Below are 22064 nucleotides of genomic sequence, written 5' to 3'. Positions count from 1 at the left end.
AGTGGCTGGGAAGGAAGCTACTGTCCACCTCCATGATGGCACAGTTAGCAGCAGCCCTTACTGATGGAGGACAGCCTGGTTGTGGGAATTGGTTTAGTAAGCAGTTCTAATCCTAGGAATTTATCCCAGGGACTATGGACACATGCACAAAGGCCCACACAAATGCATATTATATAAGCATCGGTTATAATGGGGAGAGATGGAACTACTTCATCAATATTCCATACATAGATACCAGCTGCCTTCACTGACAATTACAATGCCTTGCCGTGTGTGTGTGTGTGTGTGTGTGTGTGTGTGTGTGTGTGTAAATCTAAGGCAAAAATTTCTGGAAATATGTATGTCAAGATATAAACAGTGGCCACCTCCCCACCGCAGAATTGCAGCCACTAAAACAACATGGGTGCATCTGCTTTGCATTATAATAATGTATAGTGAACATTATTTCAACAGCTGAGTTCAAAGGCGACCTTTAATCCTACAATATCCACAATGTTATCTGTCAAATCAAGTAAGTATCTCTTTGGTGGTTGTAAGATTAGAGACAAAAGGATGGATGGTACCAAGATTCATTCACTTACATCTCCTGCGATAGACTGGAATATCCAACAAGAATTTTAAAAAAAGGGAGAGAGAGAGAGGGGGGGGGGTGTTCAGTGTTCTGTCATTTCTCTGCAGGGGAAAAAAGCAGAATATTGTCTATGTTTCTAAGAAATAGAAATAATGCTGCCATCTCCCGCCATGATATAGCAATGGGAGTTCAGCCATATTGACTCCCTAAGCACAAATGTGTCCAAAGTGACTCATTCCTTGAGTGACTCGGAACCCAGCATAGATTTACTTCTCCCTTCCTTTGAATGAAAACTTCTACATTTCAGATGCAGAAGTATCTCCCACCTCCAGAGATGGAAAACACACTCTGAAAAGCACCAAAGTCACCAAAACCTTGTCTGGAGTTGAGTACTAATTTAGATAACTATAGTTTTGTAAAAACCTTCCTGTGCCCTCATTCCCACACTGACATGGCATGATGGGAAGTCTTCGACTGGACGGGCTTCCTGTCACACTGCTGCCAGCTTCTTATTGGCTGTGTAGCACTGGGTCAACTCAACCTCTCTGTCTCTCTGTTCTTCCCAGCTAAGGTTCCAGATGGTCTTGACTCAAAGGTCAAATGAGATCATCTAGCTCTTAGGAACCCAAAGCATCGCACGTAGGTTGCTTTTGTGAGATTCCAGTACAGTTCTGCATCTTAGGGGTTGCTTAGGTGAGTGAGGTAGGAGCTCCTTCCTCCCCTGTGGAAAAGGCTTCCAATCTGATCCTGAAGACAGGTCACCTGCTATCCCCAAGAGGCAAGGTGGGCAGACGCCGAGGAGCTCCACCACAAAGGAAGGGCTGACCTGTGGCGATTCAGTTACGTTAGGGTGTTATCCTTTGACAGTTGTTACAGAGCATTTGAAAGTCCTCCTGGGTGTGCAGGTGCAAAGAGGTAGCCCTGTCCAGTGGAGAGAGACATCCCCAGTCTCTCATTAAGTCTTGTAAGTAGATAGAGTCACTTTTGAAAGGCTGTTTATTTAGAGATGTGTTTGCAGCATCATGAATGAAGCCAGCACCCTGATTTCCAGTGTACTCTGTCCCCAGAATTTCTCCCCAAAATGCCAACATGGGTTCTTCTTTACATTTTAGTGCTTGCAACAGAAGCAGTTAAGTTCATTTTTGCCTTTATGAACAAGTCTTGACTTCAACATGCAGCAAAGAGGAGAAGTTATGTAAATGAGAGGACTCAGCCCATCAAATTCTCCTCTTCTCAAACCCAGGAGGAATAAGGACACACCGGAGGGGAGGGGCAGCAGACCAAGTACCTTGGCTTCTGCTGATCTTGCAGGAGGCAGAAACAGTCACATGACTAGGAACCGGCTAGCGTTTAAAGTGTGGCTATCTGTACTCTTCTCCTGTTTTGTTTCCAGTTGAGGCATCAGGACAGATCCCATTCAGTGAAGCCGGCGGGTGCATAGGCTAGAAATGCGTTCGGTTCTAGGTTACAACAAAAACAAGACTGACTGTCGCAGAAACAAAAGTCAAGGCACTGATTTGACCTTGACGACGAGCAGTCGTGGGATAGACAACCCGGGCTGGGGAGCCCGTACAGCGACCAAGGCTGCTGGAGTCGTGTACTGTCTACCCTCTGTGTGCTTCATCTCAGCAGGAAGGACTCCATCCACAGGTCTCCACCAGATGAAAATTCCAGGCTAGAAAGGAAGTCTGCTGGAGCAACAGGGAAGGGGTATGGCAGTCAGTTCCGTCTCTGGAAGGAGTTGGGTGAGGGGAAACTGTGATCAATTCCACTTGCCTCTAATAGGTGAGGACACCCTGGTGCACACAGTGTGACCATGGCTGGAAGGTGGGGGCGGGGGAGAAAGGAGACCAGCTGGCAGCGGCATCCGCCTGCCCACGACGATCTGCCACAAACAGCTCAGGACACCTACTTAACAGCTGATAGACGTAGGTGTTAAGCAAGAATCTTGTTGTCAATGCTTATTTATATACTTTTTAAACGTGTTTCTTTCTTGGTATCTTAGCAACTTTGAAATCTCTCTCAGGTGTGCTGTTACTCTCTGCCAAGTTCATGGTTCCCTTTGTAACCGTGCAAAGGGGCGGTACAGACAACATCTGTAAATCTCCGCGCCTCCGTCTGTGTCTGCATGAGACGAAGACGCTGGGCCTTCACAGAAAGAAGTATAGTGAACTGTTCTTAGAAATGCTGGGGTCAGGAAATGGGTGGAAATACACGGCAGAATTGAGGTTTCCGCGGCTGTCTCTTCTAGACCCTCCTGTGTGGCATTGCATTTGCTTTTCTCTGAAAATGTCCAGGAGACAGGGTATCTTTTTCACACAAAACTAATTGAAGTGAAGCCTCACCGGCTAACTAATAGCCACCATCCTAAATGATAGTACAAAAACAACCCTTAAAGCTAAAATAGCACTTGATTTTCACAGAAGAAAAAAATATTTAAGGTTGGAAAACCTTGACACCAATAAGACCATTGGTGTGATATGGATAAGTTTTTTGTTGTTGTTGTTGTTGTTGTTTTTTGTTGTTATTTTGTTTTTGTTTTTTCGAGACAGGGTTTCTCTGTGGCTTTGGAGCCTGTCCTGGAACTAGCTCTGTAGACCAGGCTGGTCTCAAACTCACAGAGATCCACCTGTCTCTGCCTCCCGAGTGCTGGGATTAAAGGCGTGCGCCACCACCGCCCGGCCTTTGTGGCTCATTGCTGGTTTTGTTCTATGTCCTTTATTTCACCAGTATTGCTAAAAAATTTAATCTAGCATTTTACACTTTCAGGGTTACGTGTTGTAATCATGTAAAGAAGTCATGTTTTTTTTTAACATCACAATATCACTCTATAATAGCTGAAAGTCCGTGGTTTATAAAATGGCTGTAAGAAACTTTATTTCGACTTGCAATGCTTCCCTCAATCTCAGAATAATTGAAAAGCAGGGACTTTGGAGCCCAGCAATGCTGACTTCTCATTAAGGCTTTACCAATTAGTACCATTTTCCATTTACCCTATTTCCCAACTGTCCCCACTTACAGCATTACCGTAAGCATGAATCTAAGGAAGAGAATGTGGGCATTGTGCACAGCCTTGTTGTCCTAGGACTTGGCTGAGACTCGACAAATGATAAGCCCCATTGTAAAAGATGAGCAAGTTGTTGCATTTTCTACTTCTGAGCTTCATTTACAAGGCCAGAAATAGTGACTCTGACTTCTACTGAACATTCAGCTAAACTAGAGATTGAGCCTTTTCTTTTTTCTTTTTTTCATACTCATTGGCCAAGTGAAAAGTTTTAGTTCAAAACTGATAAACAGTATTTTTCAATTCTGGATAAGGTTTTTATTTTATAACCTTGATTCTAAGTCCATTACGAACTTGTGGATGAACAATAGTTTATCCATTGAATAATGCCTTTGGAGGAGGTGGATACACACTCATGTGTGCAGGTGTAGACACGAGACAGAAAAAGAATCCACCTTGATTTCAGAGACAAGGTCTCTCTGAGATCTGGGTCCACTGATTAGGCTGGGATGGATAGCTAATGAACCTGAGACCTGCCCATCCCCACCTCCACAGCAATACCACCACAGCTGCTTCGTATGTAGGCGCTGAAGATCACACTTAAGTCCTCAAGCTTGTATAGCAAGCACTTTGCCCTAGTGATCACCCCAGCCCCCCATTTTAAATAACATTTTAATCTCTAGTAGGATCAAGTCAAGGCAATTACTCCATGTTTCTTGGATTCCACAAAAGGTCATTAATGAAGTATATTAAATGAATCAAATATGTCACAGAACTTCATTAATTCCGTCACACATCAGCTATGTCTGTCACTGCTTGAGAGGACTGTTGAATGGTACTGGGCCTGCTTCAGAATGGAAGACACAAGTGTGCCGCGGGGTAAATAAATCTAAGTGCGGTTGACACACGGTGACGTACATTAACCCCTGTAACTAAAGTGCAAAGGTGTCCGGACTTTAATCCTGACAGATTACAAAACCCTTGAGGTTTTTTTTCTAAAAATGACAATGCTTTTGTTTGCTTGAGAACCACGATGAGAATCTGACTGACTTTGGACACAAACATTAAAAATGTGTACAACATTTTCAATATTGAATTCATGAGCGTGAAAAATATTTTGAAAATAAACAAAAAATTAGTAAGTTGTCAAATTTTTCACCACAACAAACATTCTGGTCCATGTCTTTCTGTAGTGTTTTGTGGATGGTATTGAAACTTAATCATAATACAAAGTTTAATATATTTGTATTATCTTTATCATATTTAAAATATAGGGTATTCTGTCGGGTGCCTATTCCAGGTTACTTAAGCTTTCCCATGTCCCTCTAATTAGGTTCTGAGATTACTACCAACTACTGATAGCAATAATCATTTAATATTCACCATGTTTTTCTAAAATTATCTTTGCATTTAGAATTGTTTCATTCAGGTAGATTCCAGCTGCCAAAATTAATGAAAATATGTAAGTTCTCAATTTCAGATACACCTGACAACCCACACATCTTAACATTTTTAAAGGTCTTCTTTGTTTCAAATGGATTTGTTAGACTGACTGAAATCTATTGTACAGCTTGACAAAGTTTAAATAAGTCAAAGGAAACTGCCGGGCATACAGAGTGACACCTCAGTCCTACTCTGATATGTCCGTCTGTGGAAGTGTCTGATTCCCACCTTGTTTCCTTCAGTTTTACAGGAGATTCTAAACTGGCCTCAAGCATGCGCTATGTGGAGACTCAGTCAATGCAGATCGGAGCCTCCTATATGATTCAGTTTAGCCTGGTGATGGGGTGTGGCCAGAAATACACCGCTGACATTGACAACCAGGTGAAGCTGGAGTTCTCAGCCAACCATGGCCTTACATGGCACCTTGTACAAGAGGTACGTATGCTTTCTCTGACACTTGCAATGGCTGCCTTCTTCCTTAATCAGTATTATACGACCTAAAATTGACATAGGGTTAGAACCAACACAAAGAGACACCCTCCCCCAGAAGTATCAGATACCAAAGAGCAATCGCAAACAAAAGAAATAAGTGTAGCCAAGACTGGATACTCTTGGATACTGTATCAAGTCTTATTTCTCCAGCCCCCTTTCTCTGAAAGCATGGCTTTTCCTCCCCTATGGCATGTTTTGAGCTCTCCTTTTCCCAACCAGGGGTTGTCTAGATAAGGAATGAGTTGGCTTCTGACCTTAGAAACAAACACATAAGAACTACAAGAGCTAGTTCCAGGACAGGAACCAAAAGCTACGGAGAAACCCTGTCTCGAAAAAAAAAAAAAAAAAAGAACTATAATCTAAACTTTGTAATAAATCTACTTTGCCTATGATGGGCGTGCACACTCTTATAATCTGACCTTTCCATAAATGCAAAAATTTAACACAAAGGATAAGTTTTATAAATGCTAATGAGGTTCATAGATCGAAATTAATCTCCATTCCTATTTGTGGTTAGAACTGAAAGATGTTTAATTCTATGATGCTGTCTCAGTTGTAATTTCTTCCCAAATGTTTTTGATGTCACAGAAGAAAAAAAATGATGAATTTGGTCCCTAGTGCCAGTAGCTGAGACTGTGGCCTTAGCTTGCTCTACGGTCTCTTTCTCTTGCTGTAGGACAGGAGACATCTGCAGCAGACGAATGGAGGCTGAGTTTAACTTCTGCGTCTCTTTCAGGAGTGCCTTCCCAGTATGCCAAGTTGCCAAGAATTTACATCTGCCAGTATTTACCATGCCAGTGAGTTCACACAGTGGAGGAGAGTTATTGTTCTTCTTCCCCAGAAAACCTGGTGAGCAACAATGTCCTAAACATAGCCATTCCTTCCACTTTTATCATGTTATCATAACTTGAGTGTGAAGATAAGCTCAGCAGATAGTAAGATTACTTTCTCTCTATTCGGAAGCCTAATCTTGCTTATATACTCAGGTTTTTGGAAAATGGAGCTAATGAGAAATATGAAAATTTGTTTTTCCAGTGTTTCTGATCTCGCTTCTTACCCCCAGAATTCTGTTTTTGTGGAAAAGCTCAATGAGCCTACCTCTTTACATTTAACCTTCAAAATGAAATGACACAAGGGATCTAGAAATCCAAGTAGTTCGGATGGCGAGTTTATTTTCTCATTGCAAGGCCTAGCTTTATATCAAAAGTTTAGCACACATTCTTTTTCTAGTCACATTTTTTAGTAACAATAGAAATCATCCCTTGGGAAGAAGAAGCCTTAGTAAACACGGAAGAAAGAACAATTGAGAAGAGGAAGAAAAAAATTACAATAGTTTTTTGCAGACTCCATTGTTTTCATCTTAGTCTGGTCAGTCGAAACATTGCACTATCAGTGTCTTTTTTTTTTTTTCACTCAGTGTTACGGATAATATTTAAAGCCTTTTGTCAGCATAAGTTTGCCCAAAGAAAAAGTCCCAGACTGCAGATTAGGTCTGAATTCTCAATGTAACTGCACCAGTGCTCAACCAGTCACGAGATCCTTGCTGTCACCACCCACCTCTTCAAGGTAGAATCCTGTGGATGTATAGACTGTAATTAGTTTATCTTAAAGGCTCCTCACCCTGGGCATCTAAGATTCTGATTTGTGTGTAGAAGAAAAAGCATAATCAAGACCAGCATTGTATTTTCCTATTGAAGGCACGCCTTCAATGCACTTTTTATGAAGAGAAAATAACTACGCAAATCTTTCTCTGATGGTTTTCTATATAAAAGTTGGGCACTTCCCAAAGGCAACGGACAGGTGACAACCCAGAATTTGCTTTGTAACTTCTGGTGAAGACTGGGTGAGAACGGCTCCTTGATTGTTGGTAGAGTACATCATTATGTCAGCTGAAATAATAAGCTTGAAATTTGATTTCCACAGGTGTTTTTTTTTTATATGCCCCACTGTGAGCCATTTCCAGGATTCTCTCTTGATGCTTTGTGTAATAAGTCCTTGGTTTCTTTAATATTCTACTCTTTTGTGTCTACTGCTGGGAGTGTAATCAAGATTTTTATTTAATTTCAATGATATTCCAAGCATGTATTTCAATGAAAGCATGTGTAAAACAACACCTCAAACAATTGAAACACTGATCACTCTGAGTGCAAGCTCCTCAGGGCTTTCGGTCTTCGTTGCTGCATAATTAAATTTATTTCTTTCATTATTAAGAAAATCACCAAGTGGTTTGACTCATTGGCATATGTGACTCGATTTTAAAATGACTATCTTAAGATAATATTTTGTTGTGTGTTGTGGAAATTTTTTTTCATCCCTAGAAACTTTCCAAACCACCATTCCTTTTTAGTCCTTCCATGCATGAGTGTTTTGGCTGTTTAATGTCTTTGTGCCACGTGTGTCTGGTGCCTTCCGAGGCCAGAAGATGGCCTTAGGTCTTCCGGATCTGGAGATACTGACAGTGGATTCTGGGAATCAAACCCAGGTTCTCTGGAAGAGCAACCAGTGCTCTTAACTACCATACCAGCAGGTCTGATTCAGAACAGGTTACTCTTCATCAGTGTTGAAGAGAAATGTCATGACGCTTAGACTCTGTACATTCATTAGAGTGTCTGTCTTATAGTAGGCTTATTAGTATATCTTCATGGAATGTTAGAAAGTTAAATAGAATTTTGATTCAAAGCACATCAATGTATTAAAAAGATGGCGTACTGTAAGACACATATGTGAATATACAATAGGAAAACAGAAGGGAACCTATTTGGGGTCAGGAAGGGATCTAGCAGGAAGCAGAAAGAGGGAAAGGGAAAGCAGTAGATGGAAAATATGAGCGAAATGCCATGATGTTATGTATATGAAACTTACTTTTTATGCCAACTAAAACTTTTGTAAATGTTACTCTCAAACAAAAGAAAATATTATTCTTCTTGCCATGTGCCTTTGAGCACATGTACCTGTAACCAAATTCTGCTTTCCCAATTTCCTTTACACTCCTTGGGAGGGAAAAGTGAAATGTTATTTTAAAAAACAAACATCCCAGTATAGTATTTATTCCCCTTGACTCATGGTTGATCTAAATATTATTTCTACATAAGGACGTTTTATGCTGGTTATTGCCATTGTTTCTGAGGATATAATGATTAAAGTCTCTACCATAAGGATTAAATTTATTTAGTCTGCACAGCATCCTTGGTAATTTTTCTATAATGCCTATTTCAAGGTTTTTGCAAATAGCATTCTCCTGGGGAAAGAGGGAGTTTGGTTTGAAGCAGTGTTGTTTTTCTGACCAAACCATTGTTCTGCTGTTTTGATTCAAACGTGTATGCAAATATAAATTAAATACATTAAAGCAAGCATGGTCCCTGCAATATCCTAGGTATGTTAACTTTGGAAAAGGTGTTCAATTGGATAACTGTCAAGTGGAAATGGCTCCTGGATACACCTGCTCAGAGAAACTAGACTGTATACGAACTGAACATTTGTTACCCAATGAAAATTAATTTCATTTTTATGAGGGACATTTACATAAGAACAGGTCCTAATGAGACCCAAACAGCTGTCAGTTGCGGACTTCATAAACAAATCAACACCTAATGACTGCGTGAGTTTCAGAATAATTGGGCAAATGTAATTACGGGAACTCTAAAGGTGGAAAATACAATTTAGCTAGCCTTCATTTACCTTGATTCTTCAGTTACTTAAGCATGGAGAAATGAGTGGGTGCCAGTATGGTTTGGTCGGGAAGTTTACGGGAGGAGGGGGTATTGCCTCAAGTGCTGTTGCTTTTAGAAATCCATGGAGTTTGAAGTTTGGATTTTAAATGCAAGTCAGTGTTATTGTGTGACCTCTTCAGGGATGGATGGACGGATGGGTGGATGGATGGGTGGATGGACTGATTTGATTGTTGGATGGATAGATGGATGGATGGATAGATGGATGGACGGACGGACGGGTGGATGGGTGGATGGATGGGTGGGTGAATGGAGATGGATGGATGGATGGATGGATGAGTGGATGGGTGGGTAGATGGAGATGGATGGATGGATGGATGGATGGATGGACGGATGGGTGGACGGATGGGTGGATGAATGGAGATGGATGGATGGATGGATGGATGAGTGGATGGAGGGAGATGGATGGGTGGGTGGATGAATGGAGATGGATGGATGGATGGATGGATGAATGAGTGGATGGGTGGGTGGATGGAGATGGATGGATGGATGGACGGATGGATGGGTGGATGGATGGGTGGATGAATGGAGATGGATGGATGGATGGATGGATGAGTGGATGGATGGATGAGTGGATGGGTGGGTGGATGATGAGTGGGTGGGTGGATGGATGGGTAGGTGGATGGATGGATAAATGGATGGATGTATGGATGGATGGATAGATTGACAAATGGATGGATAGATGGATGGATGGACAGACAGACGGATGAATGGGTGGATGGATGGATAGATTGACGAATGGATGGATAGATGGATGGATGGACAGACAGACGGATGGATGGGTGGATGGATGGATAGACTGACGAATGGATGGATAGATGGATGGATGGACAGACAGACGGATGGATGGGTGGGTGGGTGGGTGGATGGATTGATTTGATTGTTGGATGGATGGATGGATGGATGGATGGATGGATGGATGGATGGGTGGATGGATGAATGGGAGGGTGGGCGGGTGGATGGACGGACAGACAAATGGATGGGTGGGTGGATGGATGGTTGGATGGATGGATAGGTGGACAGACAGACAGACAGACAGACCAATGGTAGAATGAATTGACAAATGAAGTATTTGTGTTGAGGACAGCATTGAGCAAAGGTGCACCTGTGAGTCAGTGTGATCACTCCTAATCTTCCCTCTTGTGATCAGCTAGAAATGGCTCACATGGTTAATTTTTTTCTCATTAAAAATCAATCAAACATTCAATCTCTTTTTCCTGGCTTTTCTCTTAATCGGCATCAATATGTAGAGTATATTTAAGTGAAATAACATTAAACTTCCTATGGCAAGGACATTCCTCTTCAAGGGTACATGAGCGTAAGGATCAGTTCCTTAAGGAACAACCTTTGGGCGCACATGTGACTGTAAGAATATAAACTGGAAACTAAGAGGAGTTTCTCAACACCTGCACCCTGCTTTGGTACTGAAAGTAGAAAACCTCGAAATACTATTTTCCTCAGTACCGTAAAGGCATCTCACCATGAGGATAACAACCTACCTCTTCAGAGTCAGACACTTCAAGGGATTCTGAAAATCAGTTTGTCCAAACCTTTTTCTGAGAAGTGAGGAACTAAAAGCCTCTGACAGTTTGGATTTCTCACTGAAGATCACACTTCTGCTGGGATGCAGAGCTGGAATCAAAGGAGTCTATTCCCTGACTCCGGTGAATTTTTCAGTCCACTGCCTCTGGAAGGTAGACACAGACTCCTCTTCGAGCCCATTTGACTCATTTTTAGCACACTGGTTTTTTGATTTTGTTTTTGCTTTTGTTTTTGTTTTTGTTTTTGGTTTTTTTTTTTTTTTTTTTTTTTGAGCGCTGAATTTATTCTGTGCTGTGCTTATCTCTGAAAGACCATGACGACTCAGCTGGGACTCTGGGCACGACTCAGATTATAATCAGTTTAAAAAGAACAGAGCATCTCTCCTTTTCGTGATGGTAGCGTCCATGAGTTTTGTTTGGTTCGATTCTATAGGGCACTATGCTTGTCTTAGCATTCTATTGCTTTGATAAGACACCGTGACCACAGCAGCTCTTATAAAAGAAAGCATTTAACTAGGGCTTGCTTACAGTTTCAGGGGTTTAGCCCATTATCGTCATGGTGGGGAGCGTGGCGGCATTCTGTTAAGGCACACGCAGTGCTGGGAGTAGCTGAGAGTTCTACATCTGCATCCATAGCAGCAGGAAGAAAGAGAGGCTGTGGCCACGCGTGGGCTTCTGAGACCTCAAAGCCCAAGCCCAGTGACACAAGGCTACACTTCCTACTTCCTCTCAAGTAGTACCACTCCCTGAAGGCCATGGTTTCAAATATGTGGAAGTCATTCTTATTCAGGTCACCACAGGACTGTGTTGTAGTGAAGCAGGGCCCCTTGTTCTGGCCTCCCGGCTAGCTCAGTTGGTAGAACATGAGACTCTTAATCTCAGGGTCATGGGTTCGAGCCCCATGTTGGGCACCACTCTGTTGTAGTGAAGCAGAGCCCCTTGTTCCGGCTGCCCAACTAGTTTATACCCAAAATAACAACACACAAATTGTATTCATTTAAACACTGTCTGGCCCATTAGTTCTAACCTCTTATTGGCTAACTCTTACGCCACTCTGTTGTAGTGAGAAGCGGGCTGGCGGTGTTCCCAGCATCCAGCTAGCTTATACCCCGAAATAATAACACAGAGATCTGTACTAATTAAATTACTGCCTGGCCCATTATCTCCAGCCCCTTATTGGCTAACTCTCACATATTAATTTATCCCATCTCCATTAATGTGTATTGCCACTTGACTGTGGCTTACCAGCATGAGTCTAACCAGCATCCGTCTCAGAGAGGAGAGCCATGGTGTCTACCACACTGCCTTCTTCTTCCCAGAAGTCTGTTCTGTCTACTCCACCCACCTAAGGGCTGGCCTATCAAAAGGCCAAGGCAGCTTCTTTATTTAACCAATGAAAGTAACACATAGACAGAAGACCCTCCTATACCAGTACTGTAAAGGAATCTACACTCGTTGTAGGCTTTTCTAAAGGACAGTTTGTAATGGAACTATGAAAATCAGGATGGCTGTTAAATTATAAACATAAACCTACTACCATAGAGGTGTCTCTGTCTTAGGTCCCATGATAGGTACTGATGTGGAAATAAACCCCAGTCTACTGGAGGCCCTCTGTGAACCCTGGAATAATCCTACTACGTATGAAAACACAAGCTATTAGCAACAGATTATTGACAAAATACACAAACAAAAGCTTAGTCTGAATTTTAGCAGTCTGTTGTGTACTTGTGGTGTGATTAATATGTGTAATTGGAGCAGATTGTTATGGTTCATTCAGAGGCAAAGCAAGTGTGTTTATAGTGGGCAAGGGGATGCTCTAATCAGCAGAGCTAAGACTCACAAGAATTCTGTGTAACTCTGTGTTGCTACCGCTGCTGTCGGTGTGGTTGCTTTAGCACCTTGAATAAAAAGAACACAGATCTCTGAAAATTCCTACAGGTGACTTTCTCTGTAATTTTTTAAAAAATGTTTTCAAGTAATCATTGATCCAGAGTCTTTTTTATATGACTTTCAAAATATCTTCTTTAGACTCTGACGTCAATAAACTAAGACCCCAAGTGTTTGTGTTTAACTTTTCATCTCTATTTAAGGTCAACTGGCCCATGAGACTCCAGCAAGTTCGTGTTTCAGAAATAAGCACGCCTTCATGTGCAGATCTTCTTGCTAGATATAACTTTTCAGCATGTCTTCTCAACCCCAAAACTGTACTCTAAAGGTTTTGTTTTCTATTCTGAACCAAACCAAAGTCTTCCGATAACACTGGTGTGCCTGTTCTGAGAAACATTATCACTTGGGGTAAAATATTTCATATTCTCACCTGTGAGAGACGTGTTTTATTTAGTGGGTAGCTTTTACTTTTGAATGTTATTTCTTTATTTCCAGGATCAAATTTTGAGTAACCACAGAAAGTCTGGCCCACTATTTTCCTTTAAAAATGCTTCAACTAAATTAAGATTAAAACATTATATAGGCAGGCTCTTTTTTCAACTTTCTTTCATGACAGAATTGTTGACTTGTAAAAATAATTGATTGGAAGTTAAGCTAAGTAAATATTGGGGTCCTAAGTAGAAGTTCTGAAGGGTTTGTTTTCAGAAAGGTGCTGAACTCTGGTCTTCTTAGGGAGAAATGCCACAGTGGAACTGATATTTTCTGCTTCGTTGCTAGGTCCAGCGCCACCCGCTTCCGCTGGAGTCAGAGCTATTACACAGCGCAGGATGAGTGGGCTTTAGACAGCATCTACATTGGGCAGCAGTGCCCCAACATGTGCAATGGACATGGCTCGTGCAACCATGGCGTGTGCAGGTACGTGCTCCAGAGAGCATAACCCACTCCTGCGTTTGGGTCTGTGGGTTCTTCCCGGAGGTTGTTTTCCCAGACACTACAAAGACTCAGACATAACAAAAGAGCCAAAAGAAAGTGTGTCTCCCTTCTGTCCTTGTTTTTCATGTAAAAGAACTGTTACATGAATGCAAAGCCATATATTATATATGTATATTCTACACATATATTCTAAACTTCTCAATCTAAACTTAAGAGCAGGCCTGCTGGGTTAACCTGAAAGCCTGGCTGTTAGTTCCCACCCACCCCTCATCATCCTCAGTTAGTCAAACATTCTGCTACACGCTCGGCTACGCCGCTTCGCTTGAAGCTCAAGGTTATGCAAATAGGAAGAAAGTGAGCACACTTGAATACAAAGAAACCCCAAACTATGTGATTTAATCAGAACTATAAAATATCACAAGAGTGACATGTTAGTTGAATACATGAACCTACATATATAATATCTTTAAAGTCGTGGGGAAATCCCAGTCTCTCTGGCACCAACATAAGCGCTTGTGTCTGCTTCTAACCTTGAATCCCACAATTTTAACATAATACCTGTAACTAAAGATTCTACCCATTTTGAAGAACATGAGAAACTGAAGATTGTACCGTATCCTATGTACCTTACTGCTGCAGAAAGATGCGTCAAGATGCGTAAGGATGAGACCTAGGGGCACGTGGCATGTGGGAATACCTTAAGTAGGAGGGCATTGTGTCGCTAATGACTTGGTTATTTTCGCTGCTCTCATAGGTGTGACCAGGGATACCAAGGGACTGAGTGCCTCCCAGAAGCTGCTCTTCCTTCCACAATTATGTCAGATTTTGAGAACCCAAACGGTTGGGAGTCTGACTGGCAGGAAGTTATCGGCGGAGAAATCGTGAAGCCCGAGCAAGGCTGTGGGGTCGTTTCTTCTGGATCGTCTCTCTACTTCAGTAAGGTACGCCCAGAAGTCAGAACGAGCCATTAGGCAGTGGCTGGTTTGAAATGAGACTTGTTCACAGGCGTGCTGAACTCCACAGGTACCAACAAGGAATGGTTTTACTGTTCTTCATGCCCTTCATTGGGCTTAGCCATGTGCCGGTCCTATTGCGACATTGGGAAACCCATCTTATTATTGATGTGGATTACTACAAATACAGCTTAAGCCAGTTTAGAGTTCCTCGTACTCTTGTTCTTTTCTGTGCAGTGCTGGGGCAGAACGGACAAACTCTGACATGGTGGGCAAGCATCCTTCCACTGAGCGACATCCCAGATCCCCTCACCCACCGCTCCTGCACTTCATTTAAACCCCATTGCTTTCCTGTAGCCCAGTGCTGTGCAGGCTTCTGTCTTGAAGGCTGTTGACTAGAGCAGGCTTTTTATCTGTCCTCACTCCACCCTTTTAGATTCTGTGAGAGGATACGCCTAGGCTGAGAGACGGACAGGGATGGATGGACGAACCTGGAGGCTAGAGAAGCTAGTCTCCGTGTTTGATTCCGTCTGATGCTACCACTTCCTAGCTGTGTGTCTGTAGGCATATCACTTCATCCTCTTTCCATTTCACCTCCTCATCCACAAAGGGATGAGAGAGTCCACTTCAGTAGAGTTCTTACGTGGATGGAGTTGGTGAGTGCCGACCCTGTAGCAGAGTCTAGGGGTTGTGTTTATTGGATTTGTCATCGTGTGAATCTCAGGACTCTGGTTGGAGGAAGTAAGAGTGAAGGAAGAGAGGAAGGGAGCATATACAGAGCCGTTCCTGGAGAGAGAGGGCTGAGCAGCTGGCTGTTGAGCAATCATAGCTCCAGGGCTATTCTATCTTAGTTTGGTGACTACCAGTAGACCCTACTGGTGTAGAATGCTTCATCAATCTTGTTCTTGAAACGTTCAGCTTTCCTGGTTGTAGCAGCCAATTCGACATACACATTGGTAAATATCAACAAGGGACTCAGATGCCAGGCACTGGCAGAATTGCAACGGCTAATTCTCTTTGAGCACCCCAATCCACGTTGATTTGTTGAGGATGAGAGGGGAGCCCCCTTCCTCTCCTCCTCGCTATCGTCCAGGCAGACCATCTTCTGCACTCTGCTCTGGTTCATCTCCAGTGAAAACAGAAAAGACAGGGAGCAGGTGCCAACCTGAGTGACACGTCTCGCCCTAAGCATGCGCAATTGTCTTCAGGATGGGAAGTAGTTAATACCGTCTCTTTATAGAAGGATTACAGTCACCAATTCTGGTACAATTAGAAAGGTCTCACTTCATTTACATCCTATAGCAAGTAGACAGGTGTGGATGATATACCACGGGGCTCCTACAGCGTAGATTTTGTTTTGGCAGAAATCCAAGAAAAATTAATTTGTGCAAGTGAAAAAATAGGTTCGAGTTTTGTTCTGATGTAGGTGTAAAGCGAAGAATCTACAAGGAAACAAGACAGGAAAGGATGGAAATCAGGATGGGTCTAGTCCGTGTGTCCTGGCTGTTGACATGGACAATCCTACCGTCACGATCTCTAGAGAGCATAGTCAGTAAGGGACCAGTGCACACTAGAAACCTGGCTCTGCAGAAGGGACACTGTGCTTGCTGTCAGCCTCTGCTTTAAAATTAAGATTATAAATATTTCACTGGTAAATGTGTGTCTATGCATACACGGAAATTTCATACATAAAGTGTCCTGGGTGGACACTTGACCCAAAATTGTCTTTTCTACAGTCAGACTGTCTGGATACGCTTCGTTCCAGAGCTCGTGTGGAGGTCGCCTTGTGGAGTTATTTCTCTGTATTTCAGCATTCCTGTCTGTGAAACAGAGTGCTGGGCGCAGTGAGGAAGTTAGTGCAGGTGAAGAACAGAGCTGTGTGGGGAACAAGATGCATTAATCATCACTGTGATTTTTTTACGAGAGGAAATTATAAAACGGTACCATTCCCCGCACATCTGCCCTTCTACTCGGAAATCATCATTTCAAAGGTACAAATTTCCCTTCATCTCTCGGTACAGCCTTCCCCTCTGGGCTTCTGTATAAATATCTCAGGGCCTTTCTTTTCCCTATTTTTCTCTAGTAGCATCTATCTGTTTAGAATTCTAAGTGGAAAATCTCATCTTAAACTAAAAGAGGAGAAAGTGGTTTCCATGCAATCAGAATAAGGGAAACTTAGGAGGGCCTGACCTCGGGAATAGCAATTCCTCAGCTACTCACAGACTGTTTCCCTATCCAGTGTCAGGTTGACTATCACCAGGAGAGAAGAATCATCACTTATTTCCAAAGGGAAAGCAGGGAGGGTTTCCGGTTGGCTCCTCGGTGTCCCGGGAGGAGTGGTGTAGAGATCCCCACCTGCAGTCACCAGGCTGTGTGCTGGCTAGCTTGGGAGAGACAGGAAACAAGTAGCTGAGCATTGAGCAGGCAGCAAAGAAAGAGCTCTAAGTCACGGGCCCACCTCCCTAAGTTGATGTCTCTAAAATCCTCCATCCTCTGCCTCTCCAGCCACAGGATGTAGGCTGCTCTCTGCCTCCCTTACCCGCGTCTCTGGTATTTGCTTTCCAGCTGGGAAGCTCCCACCGCTGAAGGTTGTTTTTGGTTCCTGCCTTTACCCTGAGTCTGCCGCCCTGCCTCCCACCTATCTGCATTCACATCAGCCACGCCATATCCTGCGGAAAGATCTGTCTCCGTGCATATTGCAGGAGCTAGGGCCAGACTCTCCCACGCATTGTCTTCTTAGCCTTTCTGAGGTGATTGTAGCTGGTATACTCTTTCTTCCTGCCTTTCTCACGGGGCCAGGCAGAAAGCACGAGCTGGGCTGAGCTCTAGATAAAGTGGCCAGCTCCCGAATGCATGTCCTAGTCTAGGTTTATGTATCGATAAACACCCAGAGGACTCAGTAGGTCTGGAATAATTAAATGTCCGTGTGACCAAAGGGACTTCAGTTGGGCTGCAGCCACCATCGTCATATTGGGTCTGCCACACTATATGGCTTCTTGTCGTGGTGTTTTGTGTAACACCGTTATTATAGAATTAGCTGATTTGACTAGAAGGAGAGATTCTAAAGGAGTGGTTGCGTTCAAGTAAATATAAGAGAAGTTTGACCCTTGTGGCGTTTTCAATAAAGGAAACCAGTGAGATGAGAGGTGAAAATTCACAGCTGCTTAGAGGATCGGTTATCAGTTCTGTTACCTCCCGTCTGGTAAGATTTGATGTATTTCAGCTGAACGCTTAAAGGAGGGGGCCATTTCACCTCTAGCTTATTTTGCTTCTAAAAACCATTCCTCCCATATAGACTCTAAGGTACAAAAATACTAGAATGTCTGAAGGGTTTCTCAGAGCGTTTCAAGTCAACTGGAGAATCACTTTTCCACTCTGGGAATGGAAACATGCTCATTCAGCCTGTTACTCTAACACATGGATACAGACACACATCGTGTGTGTGTGTGTGTGTGTGTGTGTGTGTGTGTGTACACATGTGTGCATGAATCTATAGATCACAGCAAAGTAGGAAAACTCCAAAGCAATAATTACATCATATTCTAAATTCTGACAAAAAAAAATATCATGAGACTTTTTTTCTTTTTCTCTTAATTTCTTTGAAATAATGTTCAGCATTTCAGGTCCCTGAACAAAAGAAATGATGTTTGCTATTTATCTATGAAAACACACTTTCAGTGTCAAGCTAAACATGTGTGTGATATTTCCCACCATTTCTAAAAGTCCAACCAAAGTGGTTTCCAAACCCCTGGGGACTAACCCATCACACAGAAGAGCAAGCCTGCGCGGTGGGTTCACAACAGACCCCCGTTCCAAACAGCTAATTGTCATGATTGGATTTGTATAATTCTCACCTTAGAGCCTTATCCTTCTGGCTCACTTCCACATGCTGCGTTTTTCATAGTTTTGTTTTGTTTTTTTGTTTTGTTTTGTTTTTTTTGCTAGGTTGAAATCAACCTGCTAACTCTTGGAGTTTTTCTCCCAAACATCGCTCTGCTTGCTGTGGTCCTGGGGTAGGAAAGAACTGGGTGTTTCTCATCTACCATATTTCAGAAAAACAGTTTAAGATGGTACAAAGCACATACAAGAGTTCCTCAAATCATACTAGAAATGGGAAGGTTTAAAGAATGATCCCGCGTTGGAATCAGGGTCATCTCCCTTGCAGGCAGGCATCCTGGCTTCTTTTGGACTCTTAACTGGCTTTAGAATTCTTGATAGGAGTATACTTCTTTAATTAGTCCACAGATAATTACCCTCTCGGTTTCTGTGTTAGAACTCTCCCTCGGTGAACTCAGGAGATGAAACTGGGGCTCAGTGTAAGCATTGGGGTTTTCCCTCTAGTCTACATGTATTGTCTTGGTTTTCCTTCCTGATCTCTAGTCAAATTCCCATGTGCCTTCCAAGACCAGAAAAGTCTTCTGGTTAACTCTGGTAAAACCTAACTATGTGGGAGACTCTCATGATCGACCTTCTTGTATACCACCTTATCTTGAAGTCATTACACAGAACAGGGTGACAACCTCTTGTCAGCCTGTGTCGGCGCCACCCAGCTGGCTGACCTACAGGGGCACAGCAAGAGAAGGAAGTGGGCTACTGGATTTCTGGACATTTTTAACATGTTAAGATATAAGAGACTGTTGAATGGTTAGACACTTACTTAGATGGCTCCTCCCAATGCCTCTGCCTGAGAGTAAGCAAAGCAGATGGAGAGACCTGAAGACTCCCTTTTTGTCAAGAAGTTTCTGTCTTGCCCACTTCGCCGTGACTTGCTCTGGAGAAAAGAGCTGTGAGCAGATCTCTGGGGAGAATACACCTTCAGAAATGCATGTAGTGCACCAGACAATTTACACACAACACATATGGTTTAATCCAATTATCACAATTCCGTAAGGAAGGAAGGATTGCCAACATTGCACCTGTGAAGCTCAGAAAGGCCGCACGACCCATGTACAGAATGAATAAAAGACCGAGAGCCAAACCCAGCTCCAGCCAGTGCACACGTGAGTCATAGTATCAGACTCAGTCAGAAATGCTTGCCTTTTAAGCACAGGGACCTGGGTTCAATCCCCAGAACCCACATGATAAACAAAATTCTATCCAGGCATAACAACACAGGCCTTTGAGCAGTCTGGAGGTAGAGGCAGGTGGATTCTGTGAGTTTGAGGTCACTGTGGTTTAGATAACGAGTTCCAGGACAAATAAGTCTGCATAGTGAGACTCTGCTTCAAAAACTAATAATGATAAAATTGATTAATTAGAATAAGAGCAGACAGGGTGATACACACTTGTACCCTCAGCACTGGGGAGGTGGAGACAGGCATATCCTTAGAGCTCAGTGGCCAGCCAGACTAGCCTAGTTGGCAAGTTCCAAGCCTGTTGTAATAGGGGCGGCAGCAGCGGGCTGCGTTCCTGCCACCGCGGCTCACGGCTGTCTGGCTAGCTTATGCCCCGAAATAATTACACGGAAACTGTATTCATTTAAACACTGCCTGGCCCATTAGTTCTAGCCTCTTATTGGCTAGCTCTTACATATTGATCTAACCCATTTTTAATAATCTGTGTAGCCCACGAGGTGGCTTACCAGGGAAGATAACCTGCGTCTGTCTGGAGTGGGAGAATCATGGCGACTCCCTGACTCAGCTTCTTTTTCCCGGCATTTTGTTCTGTCTACTCCGCATACCTAATTTTCTGTCCTACCAGAGGCCAAGCAGTTTCTTTATTACTTAACCAATGAAACAGATAAAAAGATGACCCTCCTCCATCATTTCCCCTTTTTCTATTTAAACAAAAAAGAAAGGCTTTAACTTTAACATAGTAAAATTACATATAGCAAAACAGTTATAAAGCAAGAATTACAGTTACAATATTTACATCTATTTTATCTTTATCATAATAATGGAAAACTATAACTATACAGTTTCTTTATTACTTAACCAATGAAACAACAGATAGAAAGATGACCCTCCTCCATCACAAGCCAAATGAGAGACCCTGCCTAAAACTAAACAAACAAACAAATAAATAACACAACAAATGTGGTATTGTCTAATCATTGTCTTCAGGCCTTTGTATTCATAAGCATAGATATGCCCATGAACCAACCAACATGCACCTAGTCCATTGTCTTTCTTCTCCGTTACTCTTGGATTAGATGGGAGGCTTACAAGGCAAGGACTGAAAGTGTTTTGAGTAGTTTTGCCCTATTTTTTAGTACTCTTTGGTACAGTAGGAAATTCTCAAGAGTCTCCCAGCTGGGTCTGGGTATCAGTGATGGAGAGATGAAGTGAGTGATCCAAGAGCAGGAACCATACCACAGCAGAGACAAGAGAAGAGCAGAGTTCGCTCTTCTCAATATTAACCGGGACCAGAACTGTCTTCTATAGTGCAGGGTGCTCGAGTTTCAAGCTGTAAAATGCCAGAGAGCTCCCAGATCACTGACCAAGGTTTTTCTGTCTTTTGGAAAGGCCGGGCAAAGACAACTGGTGAGCTGGGATCTGGACACGTCCTGGGTGGACTTTGTCCAGTTTTACATCCAGATAGGCGGAGAGAGCACTGCATGCAACAAGCCTGACAGCAGAGAGGAGGGGGTCCTCCTCCAGTACAGCAACAACGGGGGCATCCAGTGGCACCTGCTGGCAGAGATGTACTTCTCCGACTTCAGCAAACCCAGGTAACCCCCGCTGCTGGGCCGGCCGCGCCATCCAGGGGTGGTAGATATTCAGTTGTTACTCAAGTGTCTCTGAAATGCTGACAGTTCCCCAAACAGAAAAACTCATAAAGATTTGACAGGAAAGCCAAGAATAGATAATTTTCATCCAAGTCATTAAACAAAAACCATGTGTGCTCTCATTTAATTTTTTTTTTAGAGCTGTTAGTTGAATATGGTAGCATAAGTTGGAAACCAAAGCAATTAGAAGATCAAGCAGGAGGAACTTCCTGACTTCCAAAAACAACTAAGACTACAGTGAGATCTTATCTCAAAAACAAAAATCCTCTTTTAAAAACCTGTCTAGAGATTTGGGGGGATTTTTGACTACAAGAAAATTACTAGCCATTGCTACCCAAAGGCATTCTGGGCTATAGCAAAGTCCCATATCCGCCTCACATTTGGGGATTTTGCTTCCGTTCTGGGCACACACAAAACATGTTCATCTGTTACAGGTAAGTGAGATGGAGAGTTTCGTTCTGGGTTTTCACATGACTGTGCCCTGGGATGGTCCTAGACAGTGTGTGACCCAGTCTCTAGCGTTCAGATTCTCAAACGTTTCCACAGACCTATCCAGGGGTTGACTCTGCCAGCTCAAGAACACAGAGAAATGGCACCGTTGACAGCCAGCCGCTCATGAGTGGCTGATTAGTGATGCCCACCAGGCAGTCAGCCTATTTATAAGTATTTAAACTTGGTTCTTTTGTGATTATGTCGTGTTTGAAATTCATTTTAATTCATATGAACATAACAAAACTACTCAAAAAATACCATTTTTAGGGTATCTGTTTTATAATCTCTTATCT

The 22064-nt window shown here is 42.8% G+C and overlaps 1 protein-coding gene across 1 annotated transcript in view; it reads left to right on the top strand.

Annotated features, from left to right (window-relative positions):
- Positions 1 to 22064, top strand: part of LOC121434713 (reelin-like) — a 447768-nt gene that overhangs the window by 323021 nt on the left and 102683 nt on the right. Inside the window, exons 21-25 of the mRNA XM_041633615.1 lie at positions 5261 to 5453; positions 6247 to 6359; positions 13444 to 13581; positions 14354 to 14540; positions 21017 to 21222. Of these exons, the coding sequence (XP_041489549.1) occupies positions 5261 to 5453; positions 6247 to 6359; positions 13444 to 13581; positions 14354 to 14540; positions 21017 to 21222 (837 nt within the window). The remainder of the gene's footprint in view (positions 1 to 5260; positions 5454 to 6246; positions 6360 to 13443; positions 13582 to 14353; positions 14541 to 21016; positions 21223 to 22064) is intronic.

This window comes from Microtus oregoni, unplaced genomic scaffold (assembly GCF_018167655.1).
Source record: "Microtus oregoni isolate MIOR12 unplaced genomic scaffold, Mior012 000044F_ref0000062, whole genome shotgun sequence".
Taxonomy (NCBI): domain Eukaryota; kingdom Metazoa; phylum Chordata; class Mammalia; order Rodentia; family Cricetidae; genus Microtus; species Microtus oregoni.
Note: the sequence above shows the minus strand (reverse complement) of the source record. Positions and strands in the feature narration are given on the sequence as shown.